We start from the raw sequence: 17,208 nt of genomic DNA on the forward strand, positions 1-17,208 counted from the left end.
AATGTGCTGAGTGCAATGCAGCACATTCGGTATTTTTGTGAGACAGAGTCTAGAAAAGGCGGAAAGATAACCTGACTTCAGGCTGATCTTCTGAAATGAGGCATTTCATCCCTTACAGAGCTTGATGACACTCAGCAGGACTGCCCAGGGATATGATGAATTAATTTCTACACAAGCCTGCAACTGAAGGAGCTATTACAGAGCCTAGTTCATGTCACTTCAGCTGGTGCAAATTCAACCCAAAAACTGTCACACCTTACATATGCAGACTTGCTCTTGAAGACCAAGCTTCTCTTGGGGTCAAAAAGCTATCAGTCCTCCACAAACTGTTAGCCAGTTTCTGCCTTGGGCAGTATTTGGCTAAACACAGAGCAGCATATTGTTTCCTGGTGCACCTTCAGCCTGTCCTAAAGATCTCTGAGACCTGGTGATGCTGAGCTCCACTCTGGCCTCCACTAGAGGAGTGAATGTCAACCACAGCATAACCTCTTCAGCACTGCAGCAGTGCTCCAGTTGGATTAAATAGGATTTCCTTGGGCAAGGGAGGGAAGCATAGGGAAAGGATTCAGTAGCCATTGGAGATGTAAAATTAAAATGAATTTTGGTCATTTTAATAAATATATATCAAGGAAATCTCACTTTACTACAACAACACATTAGTATACAAGCATCTAATATTTAAGCTCAAAACATCAAGTGTTTATCAAATATTGGAAAAGAGCAGACGTTACTGGACTATCTGGGTATAACACAAGAAAAATCAGTTGTTTTTTTTAAAAAATTGGTCCTTGTGGACAAACATCTAAATGATGATCCTACTCATACACTGTATGAATGAGATCTATATTTAATATTATTATTATTAATAAAAAAGCTTTTTCTTGGAGAAATCAGGTGAGATTTAGACTTTCATTCTTCACAGCGATGACCCTTACAAACTTGTCAGGTTGCACTCACGCAGCCAACACAAAGGTGATAACAGTGGTAACACGAAGGCTAACACTGAACTATGTCTTTGATGTTCACCCATGGTCACCTGGCTCGGGAGCACAGATCATTTGCCCTGTCACCACTGCACTCACTCGTGAAAGCTGCCCAGACTGCAAATGTGGCAGCAGGGCGTACATGCTGTCCTTAAAAATCATAGCCCAGAGGTCTCTGCACTGAGGTGGATCTTGCCCTCTGGACATGAACCAAGAAGGGAAGACGCCACTTGGACGCACGATGCTGTGGGAACAGGCAGCTATTATGAGCCTCCTGTGGCTTGGATGTGGCTATTTTGCTGAACACATCCTGCCAGTTGTTATGGGGACTGTGGGAACTAATTAATTTGGTAGATGTAGGACTCACAATGCACAGTCCAACCCTGGTAATGTCTTCTGGGCATTTTCAACAGCACAGTTCTACGAACAGTCTACCTAGGGATGACTAAATGTTGTCCTCAGCCACTGAAACCTCAGCTCATTTCTCCAAAATGTTCTTTTTTAAAATTAAAAGCCTTACATTCATTCAGATAAAATCATGTTTATCGCCACATTATTGACTAATTAACATTGTGCTTTCCGTTTTCTTTTGTTGACTTTCTTCAAATCAACAGCAAAAGTAATATAAAACTCCCGCATGCTTTTGCAATCTAAAAGAGAGAAATTATGCGAAACAGAATAAAGTATAAAACATGCCACTGGTTCATGAACTTCATTATACGAAGAGGGAAAAAAAAGAGCCCCAGCAACAGACAGTTGCCATAGAAACACTCAAGCATCGAATGCTTGTTTACAAGAGACATCTCTCTATTGTTTCTTAAATCCCTTCCTAAGGATGGCAAATCAAAAAGCAATTGAGCATCAAAAAGGAAGAACAGAGATGTTTGAATAGGAAGTTGAACTCAGTACTTCAAAGGTTAAAGGTTTCTAATAATGTCGATCCACCCTGTGCTTTTTTTTTTTCTTCTGCTTAGGTTTAATCCCTGCTGTATCACTGATTCATACTTAATTTTCACACTGGCAAAAATTAAGACAAAAAGTAAGGCACCAAAAAAAAAACCTGCCCTGGGGTACAACAAGCCCCATTAGTTACTACAGCCAAGGTGACAACGCGCAAGTGCTTGAGCTGCATGTTGTGTTTCTGGTTAAGATCCCACAAACAGGTTATTTCCTTATGCTATGTCCCATTTTGTCAGTTGAACAAGACGCCAAATCCAGGAGATCAAAATCCAGGAGTTCAGAAGTATCAGTACAACACGTAAGGACGGTTTATAACCCAGTCCCCGTAGCCAGTCCTTTGTCAGAGCAAACACTGAGTCGAAGGGAGCACATCGCCTTTGCTGGTAGCATCAATTTGTTTACCAGACTTCTAATTCCTTCGTAAACATAATGGAGGTTCTTCTTAATTAATGGCAGACTTCTTGGGGGCAGCGATGTATACAACGATACGTTTTCCCCATCTGGCTGATTGGTATTTTCAGCAACAAAAGCTACACCATAGCTGCACAGACTACAGCGCTAAGTGACAACGCAACTGTGTTCTTTATGAAGTCTCCACACTTATAAATAGCCCGCTGATGCAGATCGGAGCACCGTGCTACGCAATCTGCTCCCCAGTCATTTAAAACTACGCGTAATGTTTGTGGCGTGATTGTATCGTTTGTAGAAAACTATAAAAAATCCATTCAAAATACAAATTTGATAGACAAGCGCACATGCTTCGACGGAGCAAGAAAGATGCCTCATATTTTACTTCCTTTGCTGCAGCACATTTTATTACTTGGTAAAGATTCCTTTTTCCGCAAGGATTTTTTCCAAGATTCGCTTACATCACTCTTGTCATTACACCCAGTCTCAAAATAGTCATAAAATTTGCCTTTACATTCAAAAGTATGAGTGCCTCTTACAGGTTCACAGTTTAGGGGCTCGCTGTCTCGCTCAGGTTCGTCGCTGCCCTTCTCGTCAGTGAATTTGGCCTTGTCCTGATTAGCATGAGGCCTGGTGTTAGTGACAAATATTTCGCTTACAGGTATCTGCTCGTCACTCCTGTAAGAAGGGGCACTGCCAATGTCATAATCCACCTGCTGGGAACAGCTCGGCAACGAAATGGGGGATGAGGAGGAGGAGGGAGAGGAGGAAGAAGTATTTTCTGTGCTGGCATTGACCGAGTAGGGAAGATTCAAGTAATGACCACCGCACTCTTGATAGAAGCAGCATGTGTGGAGCTTCTCATACTCCTCCTTGGCCATCCGAAGACGCTTTCGGTAAGGGCAGTCCTGGGGCACGAACCACTCCTGTGGCGAGGCAGCCCCGAAGGAGCACGTGGAGAAGCACCAGTTGTTCTGCATGATGATTTCTCCATGGATTCGCTTCATTAAATTGTTGATGAGGACGGATCTCCGCAGGTAGACTTCAGGATCGTCAATGAACTTCAGCTTTTCCAAAGACATGTAAAGAATATGGGCCCGTTCCTCAAACACTGAGATTGTCTGAAAATACAAAGGAGAGAAGATACAGAACTGAAGTCAACCGGCTTTGTTCCAGGCAAGAGAAAGGAAACGAAGCAGGGTATTCACTCTGTGCCACTGCCTTTCTCCTTCTCCTCCTCAGGCAACTAAAATCAGCTTCCCATGCTGCACACCCATGTGGAACATGTTTTTTTCTCAGCATCTGGGGTTAAAACAAAATTGTCATACTGTTTTGCTCTGGTGATGGGGGCTCTTTGATGTGAATGGACCCAGTCCCATCCCCTGTGGGGCTCCCACTGAGCCCTGAAGCCAGACACAGGTCCTTCCCACAGCCTCTTTGCAGCAGGGAGAGGCAAAGCTTTCCAGGATGGGGCCAGCAATGAGTGCCAGAACATTTCACCCACAGCCGGTGGAAGGGGCCCTCGGTGAGGAGGTCTCCATTTGCCAAGCCCTCGCTCGCCGCTCTCACATATAGGAACACACACAGGGAGGCAGGGAGAAACCATCTCAAAGCACTGCAGCATCTGGAGAGCAGCTGTTGGCCCGTGCACGACACCGCTCACTCCATGGGACCGGTGGGAATGTGGGGAGGCAGGGACAAGGTCAGGAAACAAAAGAGAGGACGGGGATTTGCAGGGATCCTGGCCAGGAGCCCACAGATCGGTTCCCCCTGCCGCAGTCCCTCCGGGGCTCCCTTTCTGAGCACTGGCAGCAGGAGCAGGTTACTGCCCGGGGGGCCCTGCTCTACACTGCAGTCACTGCCCCGGGAATCAAAACAGAGAGGGGGTAACACACGCTACTGTACGCAGCATTAACTAATTTTCATTTTTAGTAATAATTTGGTTTGTGTAGGAGGAGAGAAGCACAGCATAAAGAGAGGTTGCTCTAAATCCCCCCCATCTGTGGCTCGCTCGTTCTTCCCTTTCCCACATGGTTACAGCATTTTTGCAGAGTGGAAGTCGTAGCTATGAGGACTGAAAGCGCTCAGAGCACAGCTGCTTTTCACATCCATTCAGTTCTCCCAGCCCTGCAGCTCTTTCCACAGCCTAGTCCTGTCTGCAGGGCTCAGAAGCAGCACAGTACCTCGTAAAAGCAAAAATTGGCCCTGTTTCCAAGCAAGTTCGCAGCTGAAGCTCTTCTTTGTTAGACAGTAATTTTCTAAACATTAAGCCTAGAGGTTAACGTGCTACAGTAGAATCACAGAATGGTAGAATCGTGGAATTTGGAAGGTATCCTTAAAGACCATCAAGGCCAACTCCCCTGCACTGAACAGGGGCACCTACAGCTCCATCAGATGTCATCAGCATCCCCCCAGCCCGACTTTGATTGTCTCCAGGAATGGGACATCCACCACCTCTCTGGCAACCTGTGCAAGTGCCTCATCAGCCTGACTGTAAAAAGAATTCTTCCCTATATCTGATCTAAATCTCACTGCTTTTAGATTGAAAACATTTCCCCTTGTCCTGTCGCAGCAAGCCCTGCTAAAGAGTCTGTCCCCTTCTTTCTTACAGCCCCACTTTAGATACTGAAAGGTTGCTCTCAAGTCTCCCTTGGAGCCTTCTCTTCTCCAGGCTGAGCAGTTCCAGCTCTCAGCCTGTCCTCCTAAGGGTGGTTCCATCCCTTGGACTGTATTTGTGGCTCTCCTCCAGAAGCGCTCCAACAAGTCCATGTCCAAATACCATTTCTTTATACTACCAGAAGGGAACAGGTAACAACCATTCCTCCTCTTCATCATCATACAGAACCCAACAACCTACCCAAGAACAAAGCTGGCAGAACAGAGAAATCAGTGCAACACGTGGGAGAGGACATCTTTCACTACCCTCCATGCTATGTGTACGTCTCCCCAGAAGCAAACCAAGTGCTCTGCTCCACCTTCCAGCTGAACATTCATTCCCAGCCACTGCTATCTGTAGCTGGAAATTCCTTCAGCTGCCCTGAGGCATGTGGGAAGAACCACCCGTACCTCTTCAGCATGGGGCTCAAGCAGGCCCTGAATGCTGTCCCGGCAGGCACTGGGCAATGCAGGACCTGCTCCGTTCAGGTTGCCTCTGGGATGCAGCAGAGGTGCTGGAAAAGCTTTAGGTGCATGGCTGCACTGAGGTACCTTAGGTGCAGAGCCTCAGGGTGCCCCAAGGCCTGCGCTGTCCCCAAGCACCCCACCCCTGTGCTCAGCTCATCAACACCAGCACCAAAGCTCCCACCAAAAAGTCTGGTTTCAGTGTAGGCACACACCGGCCTGGAAAGTGTTTGCTGTAATCCCTCCCTTGATGGCTTTTGTTTAAAAAAAAAGAAAAAAAAAAATACTCTTTTCCTTACTAATCTGTTCTTTTGGAGTTATTGGCTTTCTAATAAACAGGATTAACCATGGAAGGCGCAGTGCTGCTTGCAGAGCCCTCTGCTCTTCTGCAGCCCACAGGGAACCTGCTGTGTGTCCTCCCCAGGGGAAGGTGTGGGATGTGCAGGGAAGCGGGGCCCTATTTGCTCCGTTCCCCACATGTGGCATTGCAGCCCTACTCCTGTACTCGTGGGACGAGCTACCCAGGAACAAAAGAATCTGGGGGGGAAAAAAGTTAGCTGAGCATTTAGGCTAAAAGGCTGCCCGGGCAACGCGATGCCCACAGCTCGGGGCACGCAGCGAGTGCCGGCCACCTGCCCTTGCTCAGGCTGCAGGAGCGCCCCAGCGGTGCGCGGGGTAAAAATAGCGGCTCTCGGAAAACGTACTTTGTGCGCGCAGCTGCTGAGCGGCGGGTGAAAATCCTCTTCTTCCACATATTTCCTTTTAAAGTATGCGATCTTGGATGCCGCTGCAGGATTTGAAATTCCCCTGTAATGCGATCCTGCGGGCAATAAATCAGACACGACAAATGACATGCGGTTTGCCGGAGGTTCTCCAAACAAAACACTTTCCGTTTCCCCTCTCGCCGCGGCCCCGCCACGTCTCCCCGCAGCATCGTCCATCGGACGCTCCGCTCCGCCCGCCCGCCCCGCGGACCCCGCGCATCCCGCGGCTTCTCCCCCGCCCCTCGGGGCGACTCGCGGCCCCCCCCGGCTCCGGCCCGGCCGCACCTGCGCGGGGCCGCCCCGCTCCCCGCTGCCCGGCGGCGCCTACCTGCGGCGGGGGAACCGGCGGCGACCGGAGCGGGGCCGGGGGCGGCGGGGCCGAGGCGGCCGCAGGCGGGCGGCTCCCAGAGCGCGCGGTAGGCGGCGAGGTCGGCGGTTCCTTCGGCGGCGCTGGGGCGGCCCAGCCGCTGCATGGGCAGCACCAGGGTCATGGCGGGCGCCGGCTCCTGCAAGGAAGCAGCGCGGTGAGCGCCCCGGCACCCCTCCTCCTCCTGGCCGCCCCGACCCCGCGGCGGGCACCTACCGTAGGATGTCAGACGGACGCACGCCCCGAGTTCCCCTCCCGCCGCCCCCGCCCGGCCCCGGCGGCGCTCACCCGGCGGCGCGGACCCGCTCAGTCGCTGCCCATCCTCCGCCGCCGCAGCTGGCACGGCGCGCCGGCACCGACGGGCGCGGGTCTGGTGCGCCTGTCGTGGCGTGCGGGAGGGCGCGGAGCGGCGGGGATCGCGTTTCTTTCTTCCTCTCTCCCTCCCTCCGTCTCTCTTTCCCTCCCTCGCTCTTTCCCTCCCTCCCTTCCTCCCACCCTCCCGGTGGAGAGGAGCACAGACTCCGGCAGTTGTTTCCACTCTCCCCGCTCGGGCCGCGCTGGCTCTGCCTCCAGGCAAAACACAGGCACCAAATTGGCTGTGGCTCCGCGCCGCCGCTGGCGGCCCCGGGGGGGGCGGCCCGGGCGGGGCGGGGCGGGGGCGGCTGCGGAGCGAACTTCGTGCGGGGCCGAGGGCTGAGCGCGGAACAATGAGCCGGGCGCGGCTCTTCCCCTCCTCCTCCTCCTCCTCCTTCTCCTCCTCTCGGCCCCCCGCGGCGGGACGGGGCCGCGCAGGTGGCGGTGCCCCGCGGGCGGCTCCGGGTTGCGCACCGCGGGGGAAGGGGGAAGGTAGTATCGGCATCTGCCGCCATCGGGCCGCGCCTGGGCAAAGAACTGCGGACGCGGGGATGGGAAGCCCACGGGCAGCTCCGGTAGCACAACGTGGGCCACGCACCCCTCGCACCTTCTATTCCCAACGGAGTGCTGGCACGAGGAGCGCTGGCTGACCGCGCTGGCTGAATGCAGGGCGAGAGCTGCTGAGAGCCGCCGGGCGGGTTGTGTGTTTCTTGTTCCAAAGCGTTCTGCTGCCCTTAGAAGCACCCGTGGGCTCCTCAGTCTGTGGCACGGAGCTGCCCACGGGGAGATGCTGAAACCCGGCACCCGCCCTCTAGGAATAAGGGCTGGGGGCAGCTCAGTGCTGCGCGAGGGGGAGGTCAGGATCCCTCCTATTGATGGGTTCAGCATCCCTTTGTGGGATTGTTTTATGAGAATGAATTCGAAGTCGAGAATTTTGGCTGTGCTTTCTCTTATATGTCTCATCGTCTGCGGGTGCTTCTGTGCTTCAGCAGACACACGGGAGGGAAGGAAGAAAGGAAGTGTTGGGATGCCTTCTGCACAGAGCTGCTGATTTGTCTTGAAGAAGAGGCTGCTCTGGACAGCCTGGAGAGCAGCCGGGCTGCTTCTGCCGTGCACAGCAGGGACCGAGGCGGGGCAGCCACCTCCCGCTGACAGCTGCCTGCCGTGTGCATTTGCCGTGCGCTCAGATGGAACAGAAACAAGACATAAAAAACCGAGCTTCCCGACGAGGAAAAATTATAAAGCCCAAATCCCGAAGCGAGCTGCTAAGTCCCTGCACGCTCTGCAAAGCCGCTTGGCTGCAAAATAGGGCTCGTTTTGTATTTAGTGAGCCCTGTTTGTAGCCAAGGAATTGCACACAGGCAGAGCAGCAGCCTTCTAAAGGGCTCCATGTGCCCACTGGTCTTCCAGAAGTGCTGGTATCTGGCTGGGAAGGTCACAGCCAGTGCCAGGGTGATGCTGGGCCAGGGGCTGAACTCCCAGTCCCCTACTGAGTGCTTCAGTCAAAGCACATGGGGGTCAGGGCTGCAAGCAGAGCCAGAGCCCTTCATATCCCCACTGGCTCATCCTGTTTGGGTCACGTTATTGTAGGCAATGGAGGCAGTCTCCTTTACAAATCCTATTCAACTCAGAGAGACTGTGCAGAACAGCACGTGCATTGTTCCACTGCCATTAACACCACTGGAAATAAAGGACGAAAGATTCACACTGGTGCATACAATGCATTTGCCATACAAAATCACAGTGAAAGGCCAACACTCGGGCCTTTATCCCATTCTGGAAAGCCATTTGGGAGCCCCGGATGCCTGTGGCATCACGGTGAGCTCCCGCTGCCACCACCACCGGTGCCATTCTGTCACAACAAGGCACTACAGCGGCCCCAAGGTTGAAGTGTCCAACTTCACAGTGCACTGCTTCACAAGGACACAACTGCACAGTGCAACTACTCCCAGTCACTGCTTTACTCCATTTGCTGGGGTGTTCCTCTGCAGTCATTGTGATGTTAATGAGAGAGCTGTAATGATGCCATTCACACATAACAAGCCCGATGGGATGGCAGTGAAAAGGGCTTTTTATGCACATCCAGAATGTCTCTAGAAAAAAACAAAGCAAAACAACAACAACAACAAAAAACAAATATGGAATGCCTGTTAGGATGATACTGCGGGTCTGATGGGATTAAGAACAGGGAATAGACTTGGGATGACTGCGCCTGTCATGAGGAGAGAGGGGAGGCTTTGATTGCAGCAGTGGATGGGAGGAGGATGTTGGGAGTGCATGGCCCAGCTGGTCAGCGTGCCTTGATGTGCCAGAAGTTCGAGGATGAGGAAGTCACAGAGCTGGGAGATTAAAGGGCCTGGATACACGTGGAGTCACAGCAGTGCTGTGAATAAAGCTGTGGGGTCAGGGACTCACGGTGTACCAGGGTGGCCTAACCATAGTGAGCAGAAGTAGAGAACGAGAGGTGATCCCTGAATCAGGGCTCTGACAACAAGGACCAGCACTGTGGTAGGTGGGAAAGTACCTGGAACATCCAGTTCATTCTGGATTTGAACTAGCAGAACAGCATCTGTGCTGTCCTATCTCATAATGTTGGCCCACAGTGTCGGAGGTGGACATTGGTGGTGTGGCAGTAGAGGTTGAACCTTCCCCCAAATATTCCATTAGGTTTGCAGAGCACTTCAGCATCCTGGTGGTGAGCGTTGCTCCTGCTGCTGCAGTGACAGCTCCTCTGCTGGGTTACCTTTGGGACAGCTTGGCACTGCACAGGGACTGGGGGCAGTTTGATGCCTGGAGGTGAAGAGAAGAGGACGGACAGCTTTAGGTTAGGCTGAGGCAGCAGAGTCCATGGGGCTTCTCCAGCCCAAGAGCAGCTTCCCTTCTTTCAGTGTGGTCACAAGTAAAGCTGCCTCCTGGCTGCATTGCCTTCTGGCATCACGAAGTGTGTGTGTATGGAGTTTAATTGTATCACCTTCTTCATTTTCTGTCCACTGAATAAGGTAAACAGCACAAAAGAAGTGTTTGGGAACAAAGAGCAAGCTGTCTGCCGCTCAGCCTGCGCTGCTTTCCATGAAGAATGAGTGCTATTATTATTCTTTTACAAGTTTCCTTCTAAGGGAAATAAACACCAAAGGTAGGATTCCAAGGAAATGACTCACAAATATTGGCAACGTGCTCCAAAAATTTGATCCAGTCTTTGCAGAAGCCCTTAGCAGAATGCTAACCCCTCTCATTGCAAAATAAACTTCTCCCATCCGTGCCACACAGCAGCACTGATGCGTGTGTGAAGGGCAGATGGGGGTGGCAGGGCCCATTTTGTTGTTTTTTTCTTTTACTTCTTCCCAATCCCCTGACATCGCATTGGATGCAGCCTCCAGTATCTGTTCTCAGCCACCAAGCTGCCCTCCCAGGTGCGCAGAGGTAACCACACACTGTGCCTCACCTTGTAGTTCTTAATCAGGGACCCCAGGAACCAGGAAAGCAGGCACTGAAGGATCAGACAGCTGAGCAGAGGCAGCCTGGCAGCATTACCATCTGCAAACAGAACTGTCTACTTAGCATATTTATTTCTCAGCTGTTTAAGATTTTGAATCATAAACGCATTCTCTGCATCCCTTGTAAGGCACATGTTCAAAGGCTCCAGCGCTCTCTCATGTTACTTTTGGGGTTTTGTTTGTTTATTTTGTTTTTGGCAGCGTAAATCTGGGTAGACAAGAGCAATGAAAATTGCGTCTCTCACATGGAATTCCTTTGCAGCTCAGTTCTGCTTAGACAGTGCCTGCAGATTAAAGAAGATTAAAGATCATTACCTTTACAAACTCCCATTTAATCACTCCACACTGAGATGGGGGACTCTGGCATGGAGTCAGACTTTTCACAGTACAGCAGCGCAGCGGGACCATGCAGATTCCACATTTTCCATGCATTCCCACAATTACCATCACCTTTCCTACTTTGGGATATACATGTAGAGATATCATCCCTGTAGTCTATGCACCATCCATGGAGTTCACTGAGACTTTGGCCTCCCATCTGTCATAACAGTCTTTCAAGGCAAGCAGGATGATGCGTGGTGTTAGATTGCTGCACGCTGAATCCAATTCTGGTTCTATCAGAATTCATTCTTTTTTAACTGAAGTAATTCTTACTGTAAAACCATTAATAAGGTATATAGCAATCATAGAAGTGATAACACGTAGTATTATACATTGGCTAATACCATACAACTCAAATTATTGACTGTTTTCATGTGGTATCAAAATATTGGCAAAGCGAGGCCTGGTCAGCTCATAGGGAAACAAACTCACAGGGATACAGTGCAGCAATGAGAGAGCAACCCAACCTGGGCACAGCCAGGAGGGGGACAAAGCTCCTATTGCAGGTCTGGGAGAGGTCTGGACAAGGCCACTGGGGCTCACACAGTTCATTATTATGAGCTGGGGAAACACACCCCACATGTATTTAATAAATCAGCCTCTGCAGGGTACATCTTAAAAAAGAAATCACAACAGCTAAAAATCTGGATGCTGAGGAATATACCATTCAATTACAAAGTAAATTGTATGAGCCTCCTGTGCGTGGTTGTGCTCTCAAAAAGCATTAGTGGCTTTTTACAGCTCTATGGCAATGGATGAGCAATTTCCTTGCTTAGGGAAGCACAGTAAATCAGAAGTAAAAGGTTCTTCAGAAAAATATATAGGTGGCAATTCATAATCCAAGGGGCAGAAAATGGGTTAAAAAGAAAAGGTAGAGCACAGCCAACAATTGTGAAATAAACTGGTAGGAGAAATGGTTCTGGGAGCCAGAGTGGGTCGCAGTATGTCAAACTGTAGGCTGCATTTGTTGTCTGAAATTATTCTGATAGCAGAATTATTCCAAGGGTAAAAGATAAATATCCTTGAATAATCCAAACCAACAATGAAATATAAATCAGGTCTATGGCTTTGCTGGATTCCAGGTCTGTGTCATCTTGAATCAGCCACTTGCCCAGGTTCTGCTCTGTTTGTACAAAGGGAAGGCACTGGGCAATTTCAGGGGTCAGGCTGGACACTAAGGCTAACTTTCTTACTCAGTTTATATAGTGCGTATATTTTTAAATAGTTATGTGTTTTTTTTCTCCCCAGATCTGATCCAGGCAATACAGAATGTCTGTTATGTTTCAAAGCACACCTGTATGAAGGAAGGAATCAGTAAAGCCCAAGACGACATCTCTAAATGCAAGTGCAGACTGTAGACCTGAGTTCTGTTTGCAGGGTACCAGGCAGCAGAAGCAGGTTTACCTGTACCACCTGGGCAGCTCTGCACACAGGTGTGAGCACCACAGCACCATCCATGTGCCAGGAGGTACACATCCACCTTTCACATTATTCTGCAAAAGATTGGTGAGATTTAAAAAACAAACACAAAAGAAGGCTGAAAAACCCAACAGATTTGAGTTCAGCGTAGTTCAGCTCAGATTCGATAAGGATTTCTTCACTTGCTCAGCAGCTGTTTCTTGGCCTCCGCATGAGGGTTAATACATGAGGCAGCTACTCCTCCTACAGGTCAGCCACACTGAAGTCGTGTTTGTGCAGAAAAAGCTCCCAGTGTTTCGGGTGTGTGTTTTTCAGTGCCCAACCAGGTTGAAGGCAAGTATAATCCTGGACAGAATCAAGCGTTTGCTGCTTCTTCACTACAGAAGAGATGAAACCATGATCACAATTGTCTGCATTCAGTAAAGATCCTATTAAACATTTTAATAAGAAATGGCTCTTTAACCTCAAGGCTTTGGCCAAATTCCAGCTCAGAAACTATCTTCCTAGAAGTTCTCCTATTAAACTAGGAGTGATGTATTTGTCTCCTCCTTTCAACTGCTCTCAGCAGTGCCCTGAGCTGCTCAGAGCTCTGTAGGCTTCAGTGTCACAGCAGCTCCACTCAGGGATGACATAAGGCTGTCTGTGCACCCACTGGGCACACGGCCACCTATCCACGTAGTGCTTGTGAAGCGCTTCAATACACAGCTAGGAAAGGAGCCATTGGAGTGAAAAACATCACTCCACCTTGTGTCCAGAGAAGAAACCAGGTCAGGTTATGCACAATGACCTGCTGAAAAATCCACTGACAAAGAGCATCACCAGGGATGAGCAAAGGCTGAAGGTCTGCGTAGGTACCACTGCGCTGTGTTCATAGTTTCAAAATGCACACTCCCATAAACACAATGTTTCCATCCTTAGTGCAAGGTAGAAACATTTGTCTCACAGTGGTTATGTGGTCTGTGAATTCATTGAATCGTTTTACAGCTTTTGTTCTTTTGAGTGCAGCATTTTCCAGGGATGTTTAATTTGGATTGCCCAGAATGACAATGAACAGTTTAAGTGTATTCTGGTCTTCAGGCTCTCGATGCAATAGATGTTATGCAGCATGACTACCTTTAAAGAAAGCTTTCAGTGAGACGTTATGCATAATTAGAGAGGGTGGGATGGGCGCTAAGGGAAGAACAATTCCTTGAAATATTTCTGGCAGTGAAATACTTGCCTAAGGGTGGATCAATCCACTCCGTGGAAAAGCCAGAAAGGAAGCAGAGAAGCAGACCAGTGTGCAAGATGTGTGATGGTTGGGTTACCAGCGCATTTGCACAAGTGCCTGCTTCAGACTTGCCTTCAGCAATCACCACCTCTCAGCTTGTTGGTGCTCCCATGTGGGTCACACAACAGCACCCCCCAACCCCATCACAGGGTTATGCTGGGGCCTGAGCACAGGTAGCAGCACCCCATGCATGCATAGAGCCCTCAGAGCAACCTGGCCTCCACATAAGTCCTGCTGTAGGACCACTATTCTGGGGGCAGAAAGAGGAATATGAGAGGGGTTGTCATTGGAGATTTGGAAGAACCTCCAACTCAATACTGACAGTACGTCATTTTAAATGATAGCATTCCATGTATTTTCTAATTTATTTTTCTGAAAGGATGAGCTATACCTTGACTAAGTAGCAATTTCAAGACAACACTCTGTGATGTTCCAAACTTATTTGGAATCAGTCCTGTCTTTCCCTATGGATTTCACTTACAAAAGGTTTGGCAATATTTTGTTTGAAACAAGATGAGAAAAGGTTGGATACATTACTTTCAGGCAATAGTCATCAATGTAAAATGCCTCCATATCCCTAAGCTTTTTTCAGAGCCATATCTAGCCAAGTGCTGACCCCTCCCTGTGCTGGCACCAGCACTGCTCTGTGATCAATCCAGTCACACAGGTGGACTGACCCCACTGAAAACTGCACTTTAAGATCCTGATAGGCTCATCTCGATCCTTCAGCAGCTCTTGCTGGTAGCGAGAGTCCCCTAGAGACCACACAACCAAGGTATTCAGCATACAGTCTTTTAGCAGAAGCTGCACATCAGCCCTACAGATTGATTTCATACTATAGCAGGTCATTCAGTGCCCAGATTTATCAGTGATATGGAAGAAAACTGGAATTTTGGTAATGAAGGTATGAGACAAAAAAGCATTTTGGCCCAAAAAGGGTCAAAATAAGGGTCTCAGCTGAGGCTACAAAGGCAGTCTGTATCAAATAGGAAATTAAATGCAATTCCCACTTTCTTAGCCCATGCTTAGACCAACACATAGCACATCACCCTCATGCTATTTTATTTAAGGGTGTGTTCAAGAGGCTGGAAACAGCCTGATTGCTATTTCCCAACAAGTGCTGCTACTTAACAATATAAAATGAGTTTCGTTGATGGCAATAGTCTGTGTCTGCTGGCATGCCTTCTGTATGTGCTTGGAAATAAGGAAACATATAGAACTACCTCATCCCGATTCTCTGCTTGGCTGTACATGGAGCAGATGGTGAAGGCTGAATGGTGAGTGCTGTTCCCTAACCTGTTGGCCTGGCACGTATACTCCTAAGTGTTTTAGAGTCTCAGAAAGCTACAACAAGCTGGTGTGATGATTTGACCCTGGGGCTTAGGTCTGGGTAGGTTTTCATGACCTTAACCTGGCTGACTGATTTGGTTTTTTTTTTTTTTTTTTTCCTTGTAATAAATGAGTCGTCCCTATGCTCTGTATCTCCTGATTTTCTAAGAATACCAGATGTTTTCTGGTAAGGCATTAATTAGCAAAGGCTTGTGACCAACGTTTTAGTCTACTGGTACTTTAAGTCTCAGCACAGGCAGGTGCAAATGCTGCCATGTGATGGAAAATGCGTTCCTAGCTCCAATAATCAAATGGGATACAAACCACATCTCCTTTGGCAGATTGGTGCCTGTTCTCTTTCTTAACTATTGCACCACTGCAGCAGAACTGATATAACAGGATATACTATTTCAAGTTTTAAGTTTTAATTACCAATTGATTTCTTATATTATTATTTACTGAGATGAATTGGCCTGGCATTCTGGATTGCTGTTTACAATTAACCCGGAATTGTAAACTGTGGTTACAGAGATTGAACCATCTTCATTACAGCTCTGGACTTTCTCAAAACATGAATGAAAGATTGAGCTTCCCTATTTGGAACTAGCAAAATTAAAAGCAGAATGTCTTTCCCCCCCCCCCCCCCCCCCCCTTGCATAATGCAATGAAATAATACAAAATGCAACGAGGGGTGTGGGGGGGGGGTTTACTCTGCCTGTAAAATATACATATTAGTTCAACATGATTTTACACTATTTGACAAGAGGATTTTCATTATTAATAAGATGAAATGTAAGGCTTCTAATTAAGTGGAAAACAAACTGCTGTAAACTATACTCAGAACACACAAACCTATTAGGTTTTGAATTTAATAATAAATCATTTATCTAAACCCCAAGTGATTTGTTGCACGATCGTACTTGATGATAATTCATTTCATTTGTACATTTTTAGGCTTCCTTGCTTCCTTTTATCCTTACTATTCCCAATAGCAAATCTGCTTTTTTAGAACCCCTGTGCTGAAATGCAGCTACTCAAAATGATAAGCAGGTAACAAAATGCCTTGCTATCGCTCTCATTGATTTTAGAAAAGTAGGGTAATTTACAAGTAAAACATACATCTAATGTGAATCGAACGCTAAATTAGAATCTCACCGCTGGACTCTAAAAACAACAACACCAGAGAGAAAATGCAGGCTACAGATTCCAGAAGGAAAATGAGAGACAGCCCTTACCCACAGGAACTCTGGGGAACGAGTAACTAGTGACTTCAAAGAGATTCTAAAATAGTACCTGATGTGGAATTTGCTGCATGAAGACAACTATTCAGAGAGAGCCTTTGACAAGCCAAGGTACATCTGCATAGAAATGATGCAATCTGGCTCTGAAACACATGCTCCTGCAAAACAAGCTATTTAGGAACTGTGAGCGTTAACCTAATTCTGTTCAGCTACCTGTGTGGAACATGGGTGACCAAAAGGTGCCACCCATGGAGCTCAAGTTGGATTCAATACATGTGTATTAACTCTTATAGGCTGTGATAGTGAGCTACTGTTATCGTATTGACTACACATTTCTTTTGTTTCTTCCATGCATCATAAATCCTCACTTTTTAAAGAATTACCTGATAGTTCACACGAATCACATTTTAGTAGGTCTTGGACTATTTTTTTTCCCTGTATTGACAAGGGTTACCAAATACCCCATGACACTGACTAAAGAATACGGACACACATTAAGTGCTCCTCTTGGAGTTTCTTAATTAGCAAATAAGTACCAGTCACCATACAGAATGGCAACTTATTTGTGAGTATATTGCCCTTTGAAAATGCCAGCCTTAACATTAGAGAGTGCCACATTATCCGGTTTGTAGAAATCCTAGGATGTACACAGACAACAGGAGTGGGTCCAGGTGATCCACTGGGCTATGATCCTTTCATCTACAGAAATGGGAAAAAACAATAGAAACTCCTTACCCCAAGACTTCCTAGTTTTAGGATATGGATGTCTGCTAATGCATATTAATATATACATATATCTAGGCACATTGTAAAAAAAGAACTACCATAAGAGCCCAGAAAACTTTTTTTTTTTCCTATCAAATAACACAAACGTTACATAAGTATAGAAGTAGTGGAATAGAAGATCTCAGCTGTCACAATGACATACTAACTGTTACTTATGGAAAGCGTTCCTTTATGTTTAACTTCCAGTATTTCAGCCTACTTTTCCTTCAGAACATGGAAGTATTTAAGTTGTGACTGTTCCTGAAAAATACATGCGGGGCAAAAAGAAGTACAAAGAAGCAGACATAACCCCAGCAGAGCACAGCGTGAAGCCAATTTCCAGTCAGTCAGAA

General features: G+C 47.9%; 1 protein-coding gene across 4 annotated transcripts; it reads right to left on the minus strand.

Moving 5' to 3' along the window:
* Positions 1 to 584: 584 nt before the first annotated feature.
* SERTAD4 (SERTA domain containing 4) lies at positions 585 to 7,476 on the minus strand. 4 transcript variants are annotated; one of them, XM_015857408.3, is made up of 4 exons: positions 6,891 to 7,224; positions 6,564 to 6,741; positions 6,176 to 6,291; positions 585 to 3,472 (listed from the first exon to the last, which is right to left on the minus strand). In XM_015857408.3, the coding sequence occupies exons 2-4, from the start codon at positions 6,724 to 6,726 to the stop codon at positions 2,726 to 2,728; spliced, it is 1,026 nt and encodes a 341-aa protein (XP_015712894.2). In that variant the 5' UTR covers positions 6,727 to 6,741; positions 6,891 to 7,224; the 3' UTR covers positions 585 to 2,725. The 4 variants fall into 4 exon arrangements, with proteins under 4 accessions (XP_015712894.2, XP_085399140.1, XP_085399139.1 ...); XM_085543014.1 differs by having other exon boundaries at positions 6,819 to 7,151; XM_085543013.1 differs by lacking the exon at positions 6,564 to 6,741 and having other exon boundaries at positions 6,891 to 7,476.
* Between the last annotated feature and the right edge of the window lie 9,732 nt (positions 7,477 to 17,208).

The sequence above is a fragment of the Coturnix japonica genome, chromosome 3, assembly GCF_054131305.1.
Source record: "Coturnix japonica strain WE chromosome 3, WE-NBRP24, whole genome shotgun sequence".
Lineage (NCBI taxonomy): Eukaryota > Metazoa > Chordata > Aves > Galliformes > Phasianidae > Coturnix > Coturnix japonica.

Excerpts from the sequence above, each read along its gene's own strand:
- SERTAD4 (XM_085543011.1), bottom strand. The coding sequence starts at position 7,461 with ATGCCGATACTACCTTCCCCCTTCCCCCGCGGTGCGCAACCCGGAGCC. Across the intron at positions 6,292-6,818 it reads CGTCCGTCTGACATCCTACG|GATCGCATTACAGGGGAATT; the intron begins GTAGGTGCCCGC and ends TATTGCCCGCAG. Across the intron at positions 3,473-6,175 it reads TCAGCAGCTGCGCGCACAAA|ACAATCTCAGTGTTTGAGGA; the intron begins GTACGTTTTCCG and ends TTGTATTTTCAG.